The sequence below is a fragment of the Syngnathus typhle genome, linkage group LG11 (genome assembly GCF_033458585.1).
Source record: "Syngnathus typhle isolate RoL2023-S1 ecotype Sweden linkage group LG11, RoL_Styp_1.0, whole genome shotgun sequence".
Classification (NCBI taxonomy): domain Eukaryota; kingdom Metazoa; phylum Chordata; class Actinopteri; order Syngnathiformes; family Syngnathidae; genus Syngnathus; species Syngnathus typhle.
The window spans coordinates 3,793,311-3,816,748 of NC_083748.1; the positions used below are offsets into that span (position 1 = coordinate 3,793,311).

Below are 23,438 nucleotides of genomic sequence, written 5' to 3' on the forward strand. Positions count from 1 at the left end.
GGGATTAGTCATTACATATATGGCAATGCTCATTAATGACAATTTCCTTCTCTATTGTTTATGTCATTAAATGTTTACAGTATATAAAGCATGTGCTATTAGCATTATGTTAATATCCCTCGAAAGTTCAAGGAATAATATTTTGCAATTTTTAAGCTCTCTTGTTGATCATGTTGGCTTCTCTGCTTATGTGGTGAGTACAAGACTGGTGAACGCTTCCTTCGCCGTTTCTTGTCTTGTCCTCTGTCGTCAAGGGGCTAGTGGATCACGGCCCATTTGTGGGGATTTATCTGTTTAATAAGTGTTGACTGTTGTGCTGCGCGCGGTCCTCTGGGCCACATAATGACCTCTCTTGTCGTCACTAAATACTCGGATGCCGAGCCTAAATGGCCTGGCGTCTGACCTCCATCCCATCCCTCGCTCCCATTAGCACCGGGGCATCTTTCTCCAGCTCTCCCGAGGTTCGGCGGCGTCTCGCTACGCGGTGTATAAAAGACAGCGGGCCAGGTCGGTGCTTTTCATCCTGCACTTACTGCCTGTAAGTTCTTCAGAGCTTCTTGAAAGACCTCTTCTTCCTCCCTAGGCTGGCCAACATGGACACGAGTGCAGCGGTGACCATTCTGGTGGTGCTGATGGCGCTGGGCGACGTCAGTCATGGGCTTCACGTTGCAGGTGCGCCGGAGGATGGTGAAGATTTGAAGCGGGGCACATTTCAGGACAACATGGACAACCACTTGCTGGAGATGGTGAGATAGCCAATCACAAACATCTTCTGCATACATATCGCCTCCATCTCTAGCTCATCCGTAAAGCTTTCAAACATAATTCTGTGTTCATTCAGTCATTTAGAAAAAAGTAAAAAATTAAATAACAAAACAATATGTTTAAAATACACTAGAATAAAAAATAACAGTAATGAAAACTTCATATGATAATTGTTAAAATACAGAAACAATTGGACCAATGTAAAATATGTTGATGAATAATTCAACATTTTGTGTACAAAGTTACAAAATCTGCATTCTTGTCAGATAACAATTAAAAATGAACTTCTGCATTCTGCAGTTAAATGAGTCCACATGCAACACAGAGTAAGAGTATGCAAGGCTTTGCAATATCCAACGCATACATTAGGAGAGCAGATTACGCAAGGATAGCCATGTGGCCTCTCTTCCAAAAGTGGGTGTTATTGACATCTGATGTTCCTAATAACATGTTTCCCATCACTTGTTTAGTTTTTTTTCCTCATCCACCAGGAGAGTGTCAAAGCAGATAGCAGCGTGGAAGATCATCTGCTGACGGCGCTGCTCAGAGCCCTGCTGCTGGGATCTCACAGAGAAGCCCGGAACTCTGTGCTCCATGAACCACAGAGGTTGGTACAAACTCCGGAGGCCATATGTTCTTGTTTATCCAAAAAAAACAAAAAATTGCAAGAAATAACCCGACATAAGGGCGGCTCATCAAAAGCTTTTTTTTTATACTTGTCACCATCCATAATGAGGTAAAAGCATTTTCTCTTGGATATCTTCTTAACGTCAATCACCCCGCCTTCAATTTCCATGTGTCTCCAAATCCTCCTCCCACCTCCACCCCGGCAGGTTTGGGCGCTCGTCCCGAGGGCCGCTGGTGTTGGAGGATCACATCAACTCGCCTGATTGGGAGGAGGCTCCTGGCCAGATCTGGAGCATGGCGGTACCCCAGAGATTTGGCAAGAAATAATGTCCTCATGCAAAGAGGACGCACGTATGGCGGCAAGCTGACAAGGGCGACCCATGTCCATCAAATGAAACCAAAATGGAAAGTCACTTGCTTTGTCCTTGAAACCACTCATGTATCCACACAAAAAGCAAAGTGAGTTTATTTTTTTTTTTCTTTTATTTTTTTTTAAATAAATTGTCCCATGATGATAGGCCACAACAATAAAACATTCAACATTTAAGAAAACGTTCAAATTATAATAAAGGCTTTAAACCTAAAGATTTTATACATGTGCTCATTTCATTGACACAACACCATAACAATAGTTGAGATAGTGAGTAGAAAATTAAAAGACTGTGATTTATTTATTGAATGAAATACAGTTAAAGAAATAAAAACACTTAAATGTGCTACATTAATTCAGAAATATTGCTAACATACAAAAAAATAAACCAATGAACAAAAATAAAAGACAGTAATTACAGTATGTCCTTAAAGAGTAATGAATAAAATGTAATTAAAAAATACCACAATAATTATTAAAATACAGTCATGTTTTGCTGTTCACTTTTTGCAATATTAATTAATTGTACCACAGTACTTTATAATCTGTAGTTTATGTGTGTTGCGTAGGGGCATTTACTCATCTCAGCGAGCCAGTGAGTGTGGAATGATGAGGATGATGCCTCCCTCCTACACATCCAAAAGAGAGAGAATCTTTTTGTCATGCTACCTCTCCCTGCCGCAGAGCTCCGAGCGCACCAATACACGCCGTAGGAGGTGTAGAAAAGGCGGGTCCTCCATCTAACTCAGCCAATGTGGGTGAAGGAGAGGCGCTCCCAACTCGTAGTGCCCTTGTCGTTTCAGCACTGGGATCCAGAGACGAGGCAAGGCAGGACAGGCAGGTGCTTGGAAATAGATCACATTGGGAAGATCCAAAAAGGATGCTAAGGAGCAAGTGAATAACGGAAAAGTACATTTCTTGGGAATACTGACTCCAGTCTTGGTTTATATCTTTTTTTTTTTTTTTTTTAAATCTCTCTTGACTTTGTTTCCCAGCTTCCTCGCTTGGTGGAGTCTTCCCTCCTCCTCCTTGCACTCCTCAAGGATTGCTGACATTCACGCACACGCATCTACTCGAGTACAGCCACCATGGAAACAGGGAGCCCCAGGAAGATACAGTTCACCGTGCCACTACTGGACACCCACCTGGACCCAGAAGCAGCTGAACAGGTATCACCAGAGCGAGGAACGATAAAAAGTGGTTTGTGTTCTGGGGGAAAGTTGCTCAGGTTTGATAAGAGTTAATCTAGTTTTTAATTCAGTCATTGATTATTATTTTTTTGGGAGAATTTATTTTCATATTTTTAAGAAGATTGTATATTTTCAAGAAATAGATGTCATGTTTTTGAGGGTTGTATGTTTTGAAGAAAAACAAATCCTGTAAAAGAAAAAAAAAGCTATTCAAAAACATGCATCCGTAGGCTGATTGACCTTTCCAAGTTGTCCATCATTTTATGAAAATAAATATATATTTTCTAGAAAAATGTCGTGCTTTCCTGAAAAAAAAAGAAGTTATTTTAAAGTGCTCACAAGAACAAAGTTGCTTAGTTTGGAGGCGAAAATAGGGCAAAAAAATTGTTTTGTTAAAATGTTTGTGGTTAATGCAAGTAGTTTTTTTTATTAATTTTATTTGTGGAATGCTCCAACATTCTCATTAGCCATGCATGAACCTTTTTGGTGTAAATAAACAGCGAGAACTAGCTAGCTTTTCTCCAACACATACTTCTTCACTATGATATTATTTTATTTCAGTGCCCAATATGACAAAAAAAAACCCCACACACATATTGTTTTTTTTATGACCCCTATGCAGCCAATTACCTGTCTCCACAACCACCACCAGTGTGAACAGAATGAAGTGTCTTTCACATTTCTTCACACACTAAGAAAAAACACATGGGCTTATAATGAGACACCTCAGCATCCAGGAATGTCCAAAAGTTACTTGTAATTCAAGAAATAGTTACTCTGGAAATAAAGGACGTCTCACAATGGTTGCATATAAAGAGTCACTCGTGACCACAGCTCATAGATGTCCGTTTCCCCTCGTTAGATGAATCTTACACGAACAAGACATCCAGGCCATTTATATTGAATGAACCTTGTGTATAAATAGCAGAGATTTATGAGTGTATGTCTTTCATTCGCTGCTTCGGACGTGCATCCACCCTTTCCCCTCCAGCATGACTCATGCTCTCACAGATACATTAGACCAAGGTTTTTAATTTAATTTAATTTTTTTATCAATCACAGCTCAGCTTCAGGTGAGCTGTGATTGGTTGCGACCTAAGACCTGGCAACTGTGATATCATTTTCAGTCGACAGCAAGTAAGAAAATGGCCGCCCCCTGAAATGGAAAAAAATAGTTGGAGGTTGACAGTTTATCCATATTTCACAACATAAACATTTATCACAACACTGTGTTTCGACTAGTTGGGCTGTTCAGAAGATTTTATTACAAAGAAAATTTAGGGTTGACTTGCTCTTTAAACGAGTGGATTTTAAATTTAGAATCTTATTTTATGGGTATTTTCTCCTACCAACCTTGAACAGTAATTAAAAGTATATTGTCACGCTAAATAAAGCCAGTCTCCTTTACCTCACAGTATTTAAGTCTTGTTAGACTTGTTTACAGTTTGGATTGATGTAGCTCATCACATCTGTGAGCTCATTATCATTTAGATGAGGGTCACTTCATTAGTAAAACCAGCGCAGATGAAGATGATATGTTTCCATGTGTTATTTTATTATAGATCTCCCAAAAAGAAAGCTGCTCCCCGGCACAGCTTTCACATTCTATCATCTTTGTCCTTGAGCTGAATAATGCAATGCAGAGCTATCCCCTCAAGGAAGCATATTTTCCAAGAAAAATTTGAATACATGAAATGAGTGCTCTTGTTACTCCATTGATACATTTTCATATTTTTGCTTATATGAGTCCAGGCATGCAGATTTGTGGAATCAACAAATGCTGTGGGGGCCCTTTTGATTTTGTACAAATTTGTCTACTTAAAACCTTGCAACTAAAAACTCAACAACGTTTGCACAAACGTCAAGCCAGGCGAAAAATGTGATATTTTAAAGTCACCATACATGAGTACACACTCAGACGTATTTTTAAAGAGAAGACACAATAGTGTGCTCCAGACCAAAAAAATGTCTCTCTGTCAAACAATGCTCAGCAGGCATGAAATAAGCCCTTCCCTTTGAGTTGTCCATCAGTGAAATTGAAGTCACACAAGAGATGCAGAAGAGTGCAGTATTCCTCCCCCTGAATGTCAGACTCACTTTGACTTTGCCTGTCAGCAAAATGACATGTGCCCTTTCTGCTGTTTTATGACAGTACAGTACTAAACCTTTGACTGATCACATTTCAAGCCTTTGGCACCTCCACCCTGGCCAGCAAACCATAATCATTCCGTCACTTCTCAGCTCGTTTATAAATTGTGAAAGATTTACAGCTCCTTGTTGTACTATCCACCATGGCTTTGTTCATAGTCATAATTTTGGTCATTATGGTAGTACTTGTAGAGCGAAATTGTTAGGTAGGACTTGATGATGAAGAAAGGTGAATTTAAAAGGCAACTTTTAGGGCACGACGTTTTTTTTCCCCTTTACTGCAAAAAAACTGTGTTGTGCTTTTTTCGGTCATCATGAATAAAAATAGAACCGTAATGTGCTGAATGGGTCGATATGCAATCAGGATGTGTGGTTGGCAGCATCCGAAGCAGCAGGAGCAGGCGCACATCTCTGACTACAGAAAAGGCACGCGGCACACACTTATTCACGTGGCCTTCCTGTACTCCACTGATATAGCTCCAATGCTAATGAAGCCTCTTCAGCTTCTATTTTCGCCGTGTCGCTGTCGTAGTACTCTCTTCACTCCAGTTACGGACATTATTCCTTCCGCGTGAATGCACGCTAATTTTGCTTCACCATTATGTCAGTCTGGCAACAACTTGGGATTTAAATGAGTGGTTTTCTGGAAGCATAATGGTGGAAGCTTGGCGAATATCACGGCTGTGACTTCAAAGTGGGTCAAAGATGATGCAACGAGCAGGCCACCAGGAAGAGCAACTTTTGAAATACATCATGTCCCAGGCCACCCCTGCAATAAGTGAAATCCGCAATATAGAAATACATTTTGCTTTTGTAGGTTTTAAAAAGTGGGATGACAGAAGATGACATGTAATAATTTTACGATACACCCCAATTGCTGCTTGGAACAGATTAATGGCATTTCCATTTATTGAAATGGGAAAAGATTATTTGAGATATAGTTGTTTTGAATTCTGGGCACAGTCACAAGTTAAACTTTATCTTTGGGCACCACATGTACATTTCTGGTGCAATTATTTTTTTTAATTAAATAGTCTTTGAACCATTTATTAATTTTTCGACAAGTAATTACTAACTTTTTTGTATCCCCATCTCTTTCAGATTAGGAGACGTCGACCAACACCCGCAACTTTAGTGGCATCCAGTGACCAGTCATCACCAGGTAATAAAATTGCATACTATAGTATTTTCTTCAACTAAATAGAAAACAAAACACAGTCTTGATTTTATGTTGCTTCATCTCTGTGCAGTTTCCACTCCAAATACAGGTCTTTTGACAATAATGTAATCAGTATGGGTTTGTTCCAACTTCACACAACAGCTTATTTTGTCTCTGCTCTCGCTTCAGAGCAGCAAAAACATCCAGTCGTTCTCTTGAGGGAATACGCAGATCAAACACAACAGCGCTCCTCTGGAGGCTTCTCTTGTTCTACACGAGTCAGCTCTGACCTGCTTGTTGCTGCTTCTGTTGTTGTAGCACCTTGTGTGTGTACGTGTGTGTGTGTGTTGTGTGTCAAGTGGTTGAGTGAGGCGTGGGTGTTCATTTTGTTGAAAACAGACGGCGCTATTATGTTTTGAATGAATATAAATGGAATAGAGGATAGTTTAGGTCATATTACATTTCATCACATATTCATTAGTTTCCTAGCTAGTAAAAGGTTTTCCTACTAAATCCTACTAAAAATTTGTGAGAGCAAACTTATGGTTCAATTTAGTTAGGATGTGACAGCAACTGAGTGTAAAATATAACCTCAGTAAAAGATCAGTAATTTTATAAACGCTTCACTTCACTAATATATGGTTCAAACTCTTAATATTGCATTGTTTGCGAAGAAAAAACATTGTTCTTTTTTTCTTTTTTTTTAGTTGTTTTCTCCAAATGAAAGCAGATTGACCTACAATGTGAAATATTGGTCACAAGGCTGGAACAGCGGCATTGATCCAGACTGGTGTTGGCGGAGGATGATGCTTGGGGGGATGGGGGAGGAACTGATACCGTGATGAGGGGGTAGACGAGCTGTTCTGGCGTGCCCCAAATCACACAGAAGCGCTGCATTATTTATTGTACTGCCTTGTGTACACCCTGTGACCTCCCCCCGAAAATACACACCCATCAGAGGCTGCAGATGTACACACAAGTGGCATTTAACCTAAATGACAATGGCAAATGTGTCAAGATGGCACTTGATTTTTTTCTTACCCACCATGATGGTGAGCTATTGATGATAGAATGATGCAACATAAAAACCAAAGCATTAAAAAAAAAATCTGTTTGTTTAGATGCTTTCATCTGTTACTGGGCAAAGAACCAACTTCAATATTTTAAATGGATTTCCAAAATGAGAGAAGGAAATGGTTTTCTTAAAATGACATCATCTCACAAAAATGAGTGTCAAATCCAATCTTATGAAGTAAAAACATGTTTGGCTTTACCCAACACAGTTTGCTTCTATTCAGTTAAGCCAGCAGGTAAGTAGCTCCAGGTAACTAGCACATTTACCTGCTGTTTAATTGGAGGCACCTGTGGCTACAACTAGAATTTCTACTTCCTGTACCTGGATTTGACACCTCAGGTGAGTACACCCCTTACATTTTAAATAAATTTGACCAACTAGTGAACTAAATAAACTAACACTAGAAATATGAAGCACTTACCACTGCCTTTAGAGCTCAGGAAAAAAAACAACTTGAGCTGGAGCACCACTCGGCTGCTAAGTAGAGCATCTATGTTGAATAAAAAAAAGGACGCAGAAGCTTTTGTGTGTGTTCTCATCTGGCTTTGTGTCCACCAGTTAGTCAGTTGGGAGTCTCCAGTCTTTCATTACTGGCGTTATCTCCACTTCTTTGGGGGCGCAGATGGGCTCGGAGACACACAGAGAAGGCAATTAGGATAGACATCAATACCAAAGCCATATTTCATGTTTCTTAACCCAACTAGTAATCTGCACATCTCTTATTACTGCCACTGCTGCTCACTCTTCCCGTACATGACACGGGATGCTTTGAGAGCTCAGATTTCAAACAATCATTGTGACCAGTCTCATTTTTCTTTCTGTAATGATTTTTTTTTTACAATTAAGAATCACCATGGTAGATGTTAAAATAAATTTCTACTTTTGATTGTTACTAATGTCAGGCAAGCCTCCTGGAATATAAATCCTTATTTGATTTGAATGACTCCTCCATTCGCCACTGATTTGTCACTGGGTCCGTAATTGCGCTATAAACCTTTCCAAACTCGCCAGACACGCTAGAAATAAGGCAGAGCATAAATTGCAAGCCGTAACGCAACTGATCCGTGATGATCCAAGCGTATGTTGGCTGCTTCAAACAAGTGACGAATTAAGAAACCCAAAGGCGCCTGGCTTTTTAAGTGGGTGCAATGTATGCACACTGGCACTCTGCCTTCGGGATGCATAGGTTGCCGAGCAACAGCATGCTGTCCTAGAAAAAGTTCTACCGCATGTGCTCACAGTTATGTTTTCAGCACCAGTCAACAAATATTTCTTTTTTTCATTTCTTACAGTCATGTGACCTAAATTGCTGACACATACTTTATATATAAAGCTCCTCTTTGTTTCCTGGTGGTCATATGATACGTCACTCGCTTCACAGTTCAGTCCATGAACCTTATTTTAAGACCGAGAAGAAACATACTACTATAGTGAATATGAAAATATAGTGCTGTGGATATGAAAAGTCAGCACACCCCTTTGGTAATCATGGCAGATAAGGTAAACATTGGTTTGAATTTTGGTAATTTGTTTCATTTTTTCAGAAACACATTTGAGAAAAACATGTCTTATGGTCTGCTGATGGCAATTTGTAACCTTTTGGTCATAATTTAAAAATAAATAAATAAATAAATAAAACACCTAATTAAAAGAAGCATGCTCGTGGCAATGTCATGTTTGAGATTTTTTTATTTATTCAGCTGGACCCGGAGTTTTAGATAATGTGGAGGGAATAAGAAACAGTTTCAAATTCAATCAAAGCAAGATCATATCAGACGTATTGTCAGGAAAAGCGCTTTAGAACACCTGAACTTTAATAAATTGGGTTAATTAAAGGCACTCTCAGTTCTAGCAGGTACTGCTGACTCTCATTAACATGAACTGAACACATTGTTTGAATTTAATTGGTTCATTCTGAACACAAGCACACACCCCAGTTTTAAGAGGGCGTGTACACTTGTGCAACATCATTAGCTCAGTTCAACTTTTTATAATAAAACAACAGAATTAACTGTATTTGTTCAGTCTTCTGTTTCTTAATCTTAATTTATGTTATAATGTTTGATTCCCTCTCACAGAAATAGATGAAGACCGTCTGCCTAACACACTGTACAAGGTACTTTTAGTCATGCTTTCCATCACAGAAATAAACCAAAAAACCCCACATTTGTTTTATTGATAATTTTTTTTTTAATATAGACAGTAATAATAATAATAATAATTCATTAAATTTGTATAGCGCTTTTCAAAAACCCAAAGACGCTTACAGTATATTTTTTACTTTCAAGGCCGCCTTGCTGAACTCTCCTCTACAGCGGCGGAAAGGACAAAAAGGAACGCCCACAATGAAAGGTAAGTGATGTGTGGGTGCGTGTGTGTGTGTGTGTGTGTGTACGTGTGTGTGTATGTGTATCCATGGTGATGTATGTCATTGCTTTGACCTCAATCTCCACATAGCAATCAAAAGATATTAAATTGTATGTTACAGCTATAGATCTCTTCATGAGTTTATTAAAACGTCCAATTCAATCTGATAATTAATATTTGTAGTTGCCCGTAGTAACCATCGAAAATAGCGGGCAGTTGCGTTGCTTTGAGCAAATACTGAAAAGTTCTTAAAAGATATTAAAAAGTATTACACTTACCTTAAGAATTTCTGTCATGCCCTGATTACACCTATTTAAATAGAAAATGAACAATGTATTTTTTATTTAGCTTCCTCACTAGGCAGCCTTAAGCGGATATGCGTCAGCTTGCTTATGTTTCCACTCCGAGGCGATTAAGAGTAGTTTCAAGCATCCCCTTCACTCATGACCAGGGGTTAATGTTGTTTTTAAGAATCTTATCAGATTATTTTTGACGTGGTGGGTTTCTAAACACCTCACCATCTCTAATTCCCTGCGTTAATCCTCTCTCTTTCATCTCAACCCACTCTTCTCCCCAACGGCTTCCTCCAGTGTTAACCTCGATCCTTCTCCTTTGCTTGCTCCCAGAGCTGCAGTTTCTGGTAGAGCATCACCTATACAGGCAGCAGCAAGGAGGCGCTGACGAGTGCTCCTCCGAGAGTTGTTTGTCGGACAGGCCCAGCCCGGATTCAATGGCCCCGGGGGAGGAGCTCCCACGGGATGATGAGGCCACTGCTGAGGCTTTTGAGAAGCTGCGTTGCCAAATGGAGGGTAAGTTCAAAGTCAATAAAAAGATAGCATGGATATGTGTTTAAGATTTTATTCACAAATGCAGAGGTTGACTGTAGTTTTAAGTTGTAATGTTACCAACCAACACTAGATGGCAGACATCTGAGTGGCTCTTATTTTGCCTTATGCGATTTAAAAAGAAATATAGTTTGTCCCCATTTATAATGGCAGTTTTGTCATGAATCTGGTTAAGTTTTAACAAACTAGGCAAATAAAAAATATATCAAAGTGTTTATTTGCTCAGTTAATAAATGATTTTATCAGTTTTCTAAATTCCAATGGAGAACGGGCTATGCAAATGCATGATGAGCTTACTCATTCGTGCCAGTATCTCCTCCTCCGTATTCAGACGTTGTGTCCTTGCTTAAGTGACAGAGAGCGCACGCTAGAGCTCCATCTCAGTAATTCACTTTAATAGCAGATCAGCAGATGGTCACACAGTGCAGAACATAGCATGCACATGAAACTAGTAATTGCCCTGCCTTAATGCATCACAAGGCTTGTATCTCTGAAGCCAACATATACTGTGTGCCTCTGTCTTTTCTCCTGTTTTGTATCATAATATTATATATATCAGGATACGGTTTGGTTTAGTGATGTCATGAGTGTTCCTGCTTCAAGATATTGTAACATACAAACGTATCGTGATACTATTGGCATGGGAAAAGTATTGTGCAAATACAGTTTTGTAAGTATTGTATCATAATGCCATTGGTAGCAAGAAAATAACATTTTGATAGTGTGAGTCATGCATGATATTTGTATTGGGAAAATATTGTCATGACATATAGCGAGACAATGTCGTTATTCTATTGAAAGTGTAAAATAATGCAATAACATGGCCGATTTGAATTGTGATGTCGAAGCTGATAATACTGGTGTATTTTTTTTTTGCACAGTGTATTAATGATGAGATAGCCTTGTGTCCTCAATGTGGACCTTTGTAAATAGACCCAGCGTGAGTAAATACAGTGACACATAAATGTCAAGCGGTATTGATCGAGCACATAATGTGCATCTAATGAGCGTGAACCTCGCCGCTCAACTATCTTGACACCCTTTATTTTGCGTTTGCAGCGGAGTTCTCCAGGGAGAGTCTTTCAGAAGCGACCGTCGACGGCTTGGAGTTCCCCCTCTCTAAGGAAGACGACGACCGCTCCAGGGTCGCTTTGTCAGATCCTTCATCACAGCTCAACAACGCACAAGCAGGTAAATAAGAGGAACGTAACAGCATTCCAGAAAGTTTGATTGCATCAACGTTAGCTTTATACTTATTTTGCAAAACAAAGGGTCAATTTCCTCTGGATTTTATTCATTTGTGAGCAAAGTGTGTATGACAGTGTTAGAGCATTGCCTTGAAAGTGCATGACAACACCTAGGCAACAATGTCAATGGAAACTTAATTAACATTCATTGTGGTGACACACAGTGTGGTTCGTCCGTCCTCGTGGTGGGAAAATGTACGCTAAAGGCAAGACTGTGTTGTCCTCAAGTATTATTGCCAGCTTGCGAGTGTTTTAGCTTTTTGTACGGAGCAAACTGCTATCTTGTTTGTATCAGAAGTTAACGCCAGAAATAGTGTCATGCACTGTAGGAGAAACTGTATTAAAAATTGAAAATAGTTTGTTAGTTAGCACAATGTTTTGAATCACCCAAATAAGGACCAGTGTAAAACGCTTAAAGTGGGAGTCAACCCCAACATTTTCTTAATAACTAATATGAGATATGTTTTACAGTAAGGTACTGTATAGAATTCCTTAAAATGGCCAAGACTGACTGTCATGCCTGTCTGTATTTTACAGCCAAAAAGACGGCGACGTGCAGCACCAGTCAGCCAGCCGTCGAGAAGACAATGAATCTCAGCCCAGGGACAGAAAAATAAATAGAAGATGAAAAGAATTAATTCAAGCGCTCGTGTGTACCTTGTAAATGCTGCTCCTTCAATTCAATCAGCTCCACACACACTGACAAGTATTGTGTGTGCAGACTCACGTTCTAGCCACATCAGGACAATCCTTCAGGGCCTAGGTTACCAGCCACAAAATAATATTCATACATAGCCATAAAGTTCCAAACGGATCCTTATGTTTTGCTTCGTTAATTCCCATCCCCCCAATTCAAAACGCTCATTTTAGTGTGCCATGATGTCTGCGATTGTTCCATCAAAGCAATAACACCGCGTTCGTACCTCATTAAACGTATCACTTTCAACGTAGTCGCTAGTAGCAATAGTCCAAGTTTTGTTTCAACATTCTTAATTGGCATAAAAGTATAAAGTCCACGCTCAAAGTCAAATAACTCACCCTTTGATAACACCCGATAGACGGAACCGCAAAGCGAACTAGGAAAGTGTAGAATAGATTGTGTATGAATAGATGCAGTGGTAGTTTTTCTATAATTCTCTTTGGCGCCACCTTGTGGCGTTTAAGTTTGTCTTAAAAGGAATTAGTCTCAAGGAAGTAAGTTGATTAACTGAGAGACAACATTATTATTATTAATAATTTTATGGAAAGCTGTTTAAACTTTGCTTGTTTTATTTATTTTTTTCTGATGTAAATCCATTTCATAAAACATGTTCTCGCATGGTACCAGTAGAGTTTACTGCGCTTTGTTTTCAATGGCACAAACCCATTTTAAATCGCAGGCTGATATTCCTTTGTCCAAGCAATCAGAACATTACAAATTCCTTCAAATTGAAATTAATACGGAGATTGTGACAATCTTTCCACACCCGTCACATTTACACTGCATCACAGTAAAATCTTTAAAAAAATTGCTCTTTTTTGGCAGTGTATTTATGGATTTGGTCGTTTTTGTCATGTTAAAAATGGTACTTCAAACTGAATTTGTTCCAAGCTTATTTGAATCGATGAGTTATCAAAATGTGTTTGATACAATAAAATGTTGAAATTGATGATGTGTTATGATTTCTTACTAGAAAGAAGAGAAAGTTGAAGTTTTTGCAATCACGTGCCAGTGCCCGTGTGGTTCATTGAGGGTGAGTCTCCTAAAAATAGGCCCCGTGTATTAATAATTCATTGAACTATGAGCCGGAAGCACGAAAAGCATACATTTTTCATAAATATGGTGGCTTTCGTTGAGGGGTATTGCAGCAACTTATAAGCAGACACTTCCGGGTAAGCCTTAAAAGTACGCATTGGTTGACGCATTTTACAAACTGTACAATATAATGGCATAGTGTAAGAGAATAATAAATACTTGCTACAAGTTGTTTGGTAAATTAATTTAATAAGATGTTCTAGTTATTGTACAACATGGCCAGCATGTTACGCAATAGTATAATTAAATTACAATATTAAAAATAAGACAGTCTAACAGTAATGTGGTTTTCTTCCAAACAGTGACGTTCAGCTCAACAGCTATGTTGGAAGAATAAAAAAAAAAAAAAAAGAAAAGAGCGAAAAAAATGAAAACAAAAATAGAGGAGAACAAAGGAGTCAAGTCTGCTGCTTTGTGTGTTTGCTGGCATCCTGCTGGGATTTGTGCGATTGCTCTTCTGTTGCGCCTTGCTGCTCTTTTGCCTCTTTGGTTTCTGAGAATCCTGTAGGGTTAGAAAAATATTGGATTTTTTTTTTTTTAATGGGACTATGCTGTGAAATACATTGCTAAGCTTAAAGCTCAAGTTAGGTCAAATTATTGTAATGCACGACGCCGTACGCATGTTGATTGGTGCTGAAAGTACCGTTTGATCCTCCGTCTTTCCACTTGAGCTTGTTGTCGTCGGTATGACGCGTCCACGTCGAACGGAAGCTCACCAGCTCGGCCGTGATATGAGCCAGACTCCACTGCAGTCCTCTGGAGCTCTCCTTCCACACATTACTAGTATTCGAACAAACACCACACAAAAGCCGTAGACCAAACTTGAGCCGGATGTGTGCAGAGGCCAATTTTGCTCCACCTTGTCTTGCGACGGGGCCCCCGATTTAAATAATCATAGATCATTGTATCCAATTTAAAAATGGCGAAGGTAATGCCAGTGTACCTGTGTCTGTTACAGGGGTCGGGTGGACCCGGGTTCTCCTCCACTAGAGGAACCACAATCTTCTCTGCCATGTCCGTCAGTAGGGAGAATGTCGGGTAGACGATAAAGTCGATAAAACCTACATGGAAAGAATATCCACCTTATGGGCGATGTTATTCAGACGTTTTGCTTTTTGCTTGTTGAACGTACCAATCTGGGATTCCGCCACCAGGGTACTTTTTCGATCACACAGGGGCGAGAAGGGCAGGCCGAGCTCAGCCTCTCTATCACCCTCCCCATGGTAAAAGAGACAACCAACAGATATATCTTAAAGGGCATCCCACTCCAAGCTTCAAAATAACTACACCAAGCTTATGTGATACATCGAAAGTGCTTTTTCTTCTTTTTTTTTCGTAGTAGGAAAAACACTGAACAGGCTTTTCTTGTATAGTTCCAAAAGAGAAACAGCGAGGTTACACAGTCCGCCTCCTCTTTTCTATTTGGGAAAAAAAAAAGCAGAACAAAAGCGCCCAGTGACGGGAACAGACTTGCCAATTCACAGTTGGCGAAATCTTGACGTGAAATTGCAGTTCAAAGTGCTAGTGTATTTGGGATATTTAAATATTTTATCAAGACAATGATGTTGCGGTGTCGTAAGAAAAATGTAATGAAGAATAAAGTTGCATAAAGAAACAAAGAAATGTCATCTTAGGAGAGAAGAATAAAGTCGAAATTGCACGAGAATTGCGTCATAATCTTATAAGAAAAACGTCAAAATTTGATCAAACAAAAAGTGAGTATTTTGACAATAAAAGGCATTATTGGATTAGATATTTTTCTTTAAATGAATAAAATAGTAATTTTGAAAAGCAAAATGTCAAAATTTGGAGAAATTCACAAAAACAGGTTTTGCCATGCTCCTACCTGCCTGAAGAACTCCTCCATCAGGGCTTTGGTCCATCTAGAGTGCAGAGACCAAGGTTTGGACGGATGGCTGATGTCAGCCGTGTGGAGCAACAGTGATAAGGCTTTGGATTTCTCGATCCTATCAGACGGGAAAACAATGTTGGTTTGGCGCTCGCAAGAGTCCTTGAATGTGAGCGGCGTTACCGTTCCTGTTGCTGCAAAGATGATTTCATGGCTTTTACTTGGAGGAGGTGAGAGGACATATCTGTGGACAGTACCATCTCGATGACAAGAGAACGTAACTCCCTGTGGGACAAAGACGAGTCCTTCACATCTGCAGACCTTTTGAAAGTAGAAAATAACTTACATCCACTCCTCTCGACTCAAATGAATAAAGATATTCATTTGCTCGTCCTGCAGGAGGCGGAAGGCTGCGCTCAGATGGTGACTTTCCTGCACCGACCGGTCGTTGTAAATCAGTGCAAACTCTGACCTGATGAGATCAAATAAACAATAAAATAACGTGCAAGTACGCAAATAGGCGCTTTGGGTTTGGCCGAGGGCGGAGTAAATGTTCAGTGAAAAACGGCTTACTTTGTGTGGATGTGGAAGTTGTTGGTGGTCCCCGTATGCTCGTAGTCGTGAATGGCTGCGGCGAAGAGTGACGCCATCACCTCCAGCTCCGTTAGCCAGTGCTGATTGTGAGAAACACAACAATGGAGTGATCATCTAGAGTTTTATTTTATGGTAATAGACAAGACTTGGTCTTAACATCATCTTGGTCTTGACCTTGTCTTAACTTTCTCGAGTCACAATCTTGACATGGTCCTATCGCCTTAAAGTCTAAAGTCTTGACTCGTCAAAGTTTTGGCCTTGACATGATCACGCTGTCAAAAATGCTTTGTCGTCATCTCTCAAAGTCTCAGTTTCCAATTGGTCCTAACTCTTCAGTCTCAGTCTTGACTTGGTCTTAACTACTCAGTCTTATCTTGGTTTTAAGGCCCTGATCTTGATCTTTCTTAAATTCTTGGTCTAACTTGGTCTAAACTGGTCTTGATCCTTATCCTGAATAGATTTATTATTTTAAGTCTTGGTCTTTAATCTTGATTTTGTACCACGAGACCGGTTCGCAAGAGTAGGCAGTGCATGGTCTGAGTGACGTCGGCGGCGTGCACGTGGCTGTGGTACGGGTTGTCGTGTTTGCAGTATCCTCTCTCCACAGCAGACAGGAACAGCGTCAGACTCGAGATGGGAATCTAGAAAGAAAAATCAATCAATTGCTTGATGCCCTTTTCGACGGACTGTGTTCTGATCAAGTTATGTCTTGTGTTGCGCAATGTGCAAGTGTAATGTTTCAATAAACATTCTAGAGAAATCTAATACAATCCACGTGTCGGATACTGCAAGGAATAAATAATAAAATAAAATAAAATAAAATAAAATAAAATAAAATAAAATAAAATAAAATAAAATAAAATAAAATAAAATAAAATAAAATAAAATAAAATAAAATAAAATAAAATAAAATAAAATAAAATAAAATAAAATAAAATAAAATAAAATAAAATAAAATAAAATAAAATAAAATAAAATAAAATAAAACTACCAATCTATCAGAATAGAACATGTTATTGAATCTAGATGTTTGTGACACAGATAAAATCGTCCCCGGTTTGATTGTTTTCTTTTAGCACCTAGGTCATTTCATTAAGTCATAACTTTTTTAAAATTTGGTTCCACAATGTCCCCGCGTTACCTGCAGCCTCTCGTCAAAGGTGAGTGGAATTGTTTGGTGATCTGTCTTTAGATTAAATTAGACGTGGAAATGAAGGAATACTTTTAGAAATGTAATATGTGTGCGTGGTGCGCGCCAGCGTCACTGCGTTCGCTCGACGCGCGCAACTTTGGTAACATTTGGTAACTGCGTAAAATTTCATGCAAGCCAGATAAGCGTTTCGTGTTCCTAATTAAAATGTACTAATCGGAGAATTGGCTTCGTGTTGTGTATGATCAAAAAGACTGAAAAAAAAACCTTGAAGCGACTGTTGAGCCCATATCTGGTGACCAACTCAAAGAAGAGAGTTTGTAGTGCGTGATCAGAGCTGGCTGCGTTCAAGGCAAACACGTCAAAACTCCAGCGGTCAACGTCCTAAGGAGAAAAAAAGGATGGCACAGGATTATTGGCACTTGTGCTGTGCTCAGAAAATGCTTTGGTGGCTTACCCTCAGACACTTTACGACTGCGGCCGGTTGGTCTGGCATTGCAGCCGTGTAGGCCTTCTTGAACATTCTGGAATAATGCAATGTTTATGTTGAGTTCACTTCAAGTTCACATACTGAGACTGTGCAGCGAGCTGGTCTCAGGAAGGTGTTTATAATTTATATAAATCCTCATACACTTTGGTGAGGATGTTTTTGAGGAGATACTGGGGTCAGTGTTTCACTGTCCTGTGCATCAACTGAGACATGGGATCGATTCATGTTCAACCTGACTGTAGGTTTGAATGTGAATGTGAATGGTCGCTCTGGTATTTATTTAGAACAAATCAATCATGGCTGACCTTTGTGAAGCCAGTATGTATTTGATACCTGCGTAGTGTTGACAGTCTTGTTAGTTTTTTTTTCCTTTGTGCCTTGTGATTGACTTGTCACTTGTAGTTCTCATAGCTTACTTTCATCGAACCATTTTGGGATCAATTTCTGCTCAATGTTGATGTGAATAGCTAGTGTTATTATTTATGCTAATGGGCCGATATGATCAAGAAATTGTAGCTAAAAAAACAAAGGAACAAAAGACATACCTCTCCACAAATATTCCAGCCTGCACTGCGTGCACGATGCTACGAAACTTGGGCTTCTCGTCTGACCGCCGTCTCGGCGGTCGGGCTCTTTGGGTGAACGTTGATGCCAGCCAATCGGTAACCTCCGCGGGAACGCCATCAGACTGAAGCTGCTGGAGGTCATCTTCAGACTCCAAGCACTGCCTGACGCACACACAGAAACACACACACACGCACACTAAATGGATATTGATTGGTGATCTTTTTACTCCAGTGAGGCAATTCCAACAAAATTTCAAGAACTTCACTGCCACCATGGTGAATATTTTTCTACCTGCTTCCATCCAGATAAACAGCCTCCAATAGCGATGCTGTCAAGTCTAGATTCTTTTTGATCTCCTCAAAGTCAACATCTTTGTCCTCCAGTTGCTTCAAGATGCTCCGGATTCTGAAAGCAGTTATAATGAGTTTTTGTCATGAAAGAAAAAACTGAATTATAGAGCTCGTTAGTGAGCGTGGTTAGTTAGTAGACAGCTATTGCGTCTCGGGCATTCTCGGGTCGAAGTTCAGTACTTTGGAACGCCTCACCCACAGAAATCAGAGCAGCTATCTCAGGAGAAATGTTGAATCTTGATTTGAGTCTTACTCGATGTGGTTATATTTGGTTCAACCACACCAATAAGTCTCTTGTCCTGCCCTACCCCCTGACATCTGGACTTTGGCCTGTTTTACTTTCCATTTGCAATTTCTTCTCAAGGTTTCCACTATTTTCCCCCAAATGGCTTTTCTCAGAGTTTTTCCCTTGCCCAGGAGGGATGCCTAGAGCAGGGGATGTTGATTTGTGTGAACTGTGTGCCTCTGAAGCCCTTTCAGACTCTTTTTTTTTTTTTTTATGGATGAAGAACTGGGTAAATAAACGTGACTTGACCTGAGTTAGGTTATATTGTTTGGTTGAACGGATTTAGGGATTTATGCCGCTTTGGGCTCTCATGGTCCAGCTTTTGGGAATCACTAGCCTTTGCTGTAGTTTATGTGCTTTTCAGACTGGGTTTGATTTTTGAGCTGTAGCCTTCCTGTGTTTTTGCAGATTTTCTTTGCATGCACAGGATTCTTCATGCCTCCCCCAAACAGGCATTCAAATTTGGATGGATGGACTGGATGGTTTGCAGGGATGGGAGCAAAACAATTCTGTGTGACGTAATGTCAATTTGGGAGCATTGGCAATGTAAATTGTAAGCAGGTATTTAAGTGTTGAGTGAGCGAGTTGATAGTCGCAGCAGGCAATAAGGTCTTCCCAATAGTTTATTTGGAAGCCATTTCATGCCAAATTGTCCCAAGAAGGGGGAAAAAAAATGCCTGTGGCGAAAAAGGAATCATGGCTGCCAATCTTTCCATGAGAGTAAAACTTCCCATGCTTTGGGAATTATGTAAGGCACTCTTGAAAGTTTTAAGAATTGAGATTCTTAGAATAGGGAATAGAGAATGGGAATCATTGTCAGGCTTGTATTTATGACAAATACGCTGAAATTTGAGGGTTTGGACAATTCAACATTATGTAGATGATTTAATTGATTTGTTGTCGATTAAGTTGTTGATTAATCGATTGATTGACATCTGTAGCTCGCCTTCATGCAATGAATAAATCCCCATAGCTCCGACAGGTTTGTTGGAGTCTCCATGAGAAATCTCATCCTAACAGGCGGGGATGCTGCCATTGGCGCCCACTGCTTTTTTAAGTGTTTATCACACTGGCACCATCTTCAGAAAGCTGTTGAGCCATAAAAATAGCAAGCGCCCAAATGTCAACGCTCATAATCTTTCCAGATAACTCCTTATTTTGGGTTTTAGCAGCTGGTGAGATATTTGACTGATTTTCCCCCGGAAATGACTTGTCAAGTGGACTTTTGTTTATGTGGATGAATGACAAATAGTTTTGGTCTTGTACACAGTGGAGCGTGACTGTAACTACTTGACGACAAGCTCTTAATACTTTACTATCATTGAGCAGTGCAAAAGTAGTGTACAATTCCTTAAACTAACATGCTTTAGTGCTTCTGCAGGTTTCATGTAAGAGGTGAGGAACCATATTTGGTATCATACATGGGTGTACTACTTGAAGTCTGTTTTTTCCCCGGTGAAGAAAACTAAAAATATATATATTTTTAAAATGACATTAAACTAAGAATTTGATACAATAATCCAGTCTTGGAATATACTCGACATATAAATCTTCCTTCCTTTTTTTTTTTTAAAGTTGCTACGCCTGCCTTGAAGTCCTTTGTTTTATTAGCAAATCAATAATGCAAATATTCTTGCTAAAACTGTGCTTTTTTTTTTTTTTTTCCTTTCTTTCTTTAAAATGCCAACATGACTGGCCACTACACCGATGAAGCATAATGAGAGTCTTTTTTGTCACACAGTTGGCCAGAGAATTTCGGGGCTTAACGGTAGCTTAAGTTGTTTTAGCATGCTAAAAATAACTTTATTTTTATCAAGCTGCTGCATCTCTCCCGGTTTTAAAGTCCACTTGCTAATCTGAGTATTCTGATAAATTTATTTAAAATGTGGATTTTTTTTCTGAAATAAAAATATAAAGCAAAACATATAATAATAATAATAATAATAATAATAATGATAATAATAAAAATAACAATTAATTCATTAAATTTGTATAGCGCTTTTCAAAAACCCAAAGACGCTTACAGGGAACAAGGCAAAGACATACATGAGGGGAGGGGGAAGAGGACGGGGAAGAAACAATCGGCTAAAATTAAGAAGAGGAAACCAGTTATGGGTAGGGGAGGTCATGAGCTTGAGAGAAGAGGTAAGTTTTTAGACGGGACTTAAATATGGGGAGTGTGGGTGATCATTCATAACATTTCATAATCTTTGCAACGACCTCATCTCATGCCCAGCTGGAAATAGCTGTTCAACAAAAAGAGAAAAAAAAGATTACTTGAATAACTTTAGTACGTAATTAGCTTAATTTACTTCAAGCTTTTTATGTAAAATGTTTCCTCTTTTGGATTTTGAAAACCAACTAATCACATTTATTCCTCAAACAACTTGAGAGTCTTGAATTGCCTGCCTGCGCTGATTTATTGGAATGTGTGAGGATGCCTGCATTTGCTTAGAAGCTAAAAGATAAACAGAATTTCTTCTCTATTTTTCTTGCGCTGCACCTCCCAAGTTCTTTGGCCCTCCAGGGTTGATCCACCTCACACATATGCCACATGCATGTACCGACTGACAAAGCCAGAAATAGTTCCGGGTAGTAGTCGAAATATCCAACAATATAGAAACTTGTTTATAAGAGTGCAGGATTATTATGTACTCTTGTGTTTTCAGTGCTTTATTAACATTTGAGCACTTTGAACAAGACTGAGGCCTTAACAACTTTTAAGGCTAAATGAAAGCAACACATCGTACCGTCCCCGACAACGTGCAGAATTGTGTTCACCAACGGACGCGAGCATGTCAAAGCCCTAACCAAAACAAAGCCACATGACCCATCCTCTGTGCAGCTCATTACCCCTCCCACTAAGCCACAGCGCAAGGAAGTCAAGTGTTCCTGTAACAACTGGCAAGTGTCGTCGTGGTTGCTAACTATAGTCAAGCTGCTAAATCCAAATCATGTCATCAGTTGTTTACAGCAAGTTTTGTCTACAGATTAAAATGCAAAACTTGTGTTTTCATTGCCACAACACAAACAAGAATCAATCATTTTGTCATGCCCATTGTAAACACAGTGACGGCTGTTTTTAGCACATTAAACCTCAAACAAGTGGCCATTAAAAGCGTTCATTCAAATAACTCAAAATGTGCTGTGGTCTTACCTCGAGATGGGCATCTGCAGATGTTTCTTACGAATTCGCACCAGTTCAGCCATTCTGCGCTCAGGCTGTATCCTGATGGACCCCAGTGTTTTTTTCCCCCCAAACCCAAAACAAAAGTGCAGAAAAAAGGATTATTCTAGAGTCACCCCCTAAAAAAAAAGTTCTCCAAAGCACCAATGCAAAAACTTGTGTGTCCCGAGACAGACTTGTGTTTCAACAGCACTCCCACCCACTTCTGGGGGGACCTACTCACCCACTCCGATTGGTTGGACGACTGTGTCAGTGTGTGTGCGCGCGAGTGTGGTATGAGCATCTTTGTCAGTTCATGTGTGCGCGTGTGTGCACAAGTGCGAGTGCGCTGACCTCACTGATGAGGTGTTGACTGCGAGCCTTTCAAGCAGTGTGTACTTAAATCCCAAATGAGAGTTTTTCCAACGCTGCCACGAATCAGGGAGCCACAGAGACAGTCTTTCACCAGAGTTGCCCCAACTGGAGCTCATAAAACAAAGCTTGTCCTCCGAAGACAACCACAACAGAGCTGCCATTCTGGGGCTCACAATTTCAATAATTTTTTGTCCACTTAATTCCTGTCCAGTCAATACTTCAATACTGCAACAATAGTAAAACTTCAGTGGTCTCAGAACAGTGCTGCAAGAGCCTGGACTATGGACACCCAAAATAGCACTTTTTGATTATTGGTTCCGGAACAGTCCGGTCCTGCTCTGACCCTTTATACCTGAGTCATACGGAACCACTCAGCCTCTATAAAATGCATGCGGGTCCCTTAGATGGGACCACAAAAGGCACCCAAATCTGAACAAAAAGCACACATGATCAGCATCTAAGTCCCCACAAAGTGTCATCACGGCGCTAAGAAGTACAAAATACAAAAGTTTCTGTGGGCGAAAGCTGAAAAAATGACAATGCCGAAAGTAGATAAGACCAGTATAGGTTGTTTAATATGGCCTTAATTTTTTTCCCCGCCATGTTTGATACCCATGTGTAATCTTTTTATGGAGCAGCACTGTGCAGAAATGCAACGGGGGAAAACCCCAGCTTCAGTCTCACCCCCACTCCATCCTCGTTGCTGGTACTGGATTGGCTACTGGCTGAGATTCACTCTCCAACTCCCATGCTCTTTGTCATGGCACAAAATAGCGCTGAAAATGAAGTCACAATGACATGACTGGAAGGTGGTTGTGTTTTCACAAAAAGCAACCCGTGATGTCAAAGTGTGTCTGTGAAGTTGCTGCATTGGTGAGTGTTTCACTTCACAACCTAACTAGTGCATCTTGGTCGAGATGATACCGTTTTGCCAGATCGGAGATATCATCTTAAGGGGAGAGAGATGGTCCCATTATTCTTGCATCTATAATATTTGATAACATACAAGTCAAAAAGTAGCAA

At 39.8% G+C, this 23,438-nt stretch overlaps 3 protein-coding genes across 6 annotated transcripts; 2 read left to right on the top strand and 1 right to left on the bottom strand.

Annotated features, from left to right (window-relative positions):
• The first annotated feature begins 433 nt into the window (after nucleotides 1–433).
• Nucleotides 434–1,738, top strand: npffl (neuropeptide FF-amide peptide precursor like). The gene is made up of 4 exons (XM_061291694.1): nucleotides 434–507; nucleotides 584–746; nucleotides 1,257–1,372; nucleotides 1,599–1,738. The coding sequence occupies exons 2-4, from the start codon at nucleotides 594–596 to the stop codon at nucleotides 1,717–1,719; spliced, it is 390 nt and encodes a 129-aa protein (XP_061147678.1). The 5' UTR covers nucleotides 434–507; nucleotides 584–593; the 3' UTR covers nucleotides 1,720–1,738.
• On the top strand, nucleotides 1,712–13,442 carry LOC133162481 (protein phosphatase 1 regulatory subunit 1A-like). 2 transcript variants are annotated; one of them, XM_061291692.1, is made up of 10 exons: nucleotides 1,712–1,851; nucleotides 2,332–2,357; nucleotides 2,447–2,671; nucleotides 2,758–2,931; nucleotides 6,202–6,262; nucleotides 9,413–9,450; nucleotides 9,623–9,686; nucleotides 10,328–10,510; nucleotides 11,606–11,737; nucleotides 12,331–13,442. In XM_061291692.1, exons 4-10 carry the CDS (start codon nucleotides 2,851–2,853, stop codon nucleotides 12,408–12,410), a joined length of 639 nt encoding a protein of 212 aa, XP_061147676.1. In that variant the 5' UTR covers nucleotides 1,712–1,851; nucleotides 2,332–2,357; nucleotides 2,447–2,671; nucleotides 2,758–2,850; the 3' UTR covers nucleotides 12,411–13,442. The 2 variants fall into 2 exon arrangements, with proteins under 2 accessions (XP_061147676.1, XP_061147677.1); XM_061291693.1 differs by having other exon boundaries at nucleotides 2,332–2,603.
• A 315-nt stretch (nucleotides 13,443–13,757) lies between these two features.
• LOC133162791 (dual specificity calcium/calmodulin-dependent 3',5'-cyclic nucleotide phosphodiesterase 1B-like) lies at nucleotides 13,758–22,329 on the bottom strand. 3 transcript variants are annotated; one of them, XM_061292225.1, is made up of 14 exons: nucleotides 22,032–22,322; nucleotides 18,530–18,643; nucleotides 18,217–18,399; nucleotides 17,639–17,705; nucleotides 17,449–17,565; nucleotides 16,532–16,672; nucleotides 16,011–16,111; nucleotides 15,784–15,909; nucleotides 15,621–15,722; nucleotides 15,435–15,555; nucleotides 14,721–14,802; nucleotides 14,532–14,649; nucleotides 14,232–14,368; nucleotides 13,758–14,090 (listed from the first exon to the last, which is right to left on the bottom strand). In XM_061292225.1, exons 1-14 carry the CDS (start codon nucleotides 22,082–22,084, stop codon nucleotides 13,987–13,989), a joined length of 1,566 nt encoding a protein of 521 aa, XP_061148209.1. In that variant the 5' UTR covers nucleotides 22,085–22,322; the 3' UTR covers nucleotides 13,758–13,986. The 3 variants fall into 3 exon arrangements, 2 of the variants coding, with proteins under 2 accessions (XP_061148209.1, XP_061148211.1); XM_061292227.1 differs by having other exon boundaries at nucleotides 18,217–18,433; nucleotides 22,032–22,067; XR_009716272.1 differs by lacking the exons at nucleotides 13,758–14,090; nucleotides 14,232–14,368 and having other exon boundaries at nucleotides 14,582–14,649; nucleotides 14,721–15,006; nucleotides 22,032–22,329.
• Nucleotides 22,330–23,438: the final 1,109 nt, after the last annotated feature.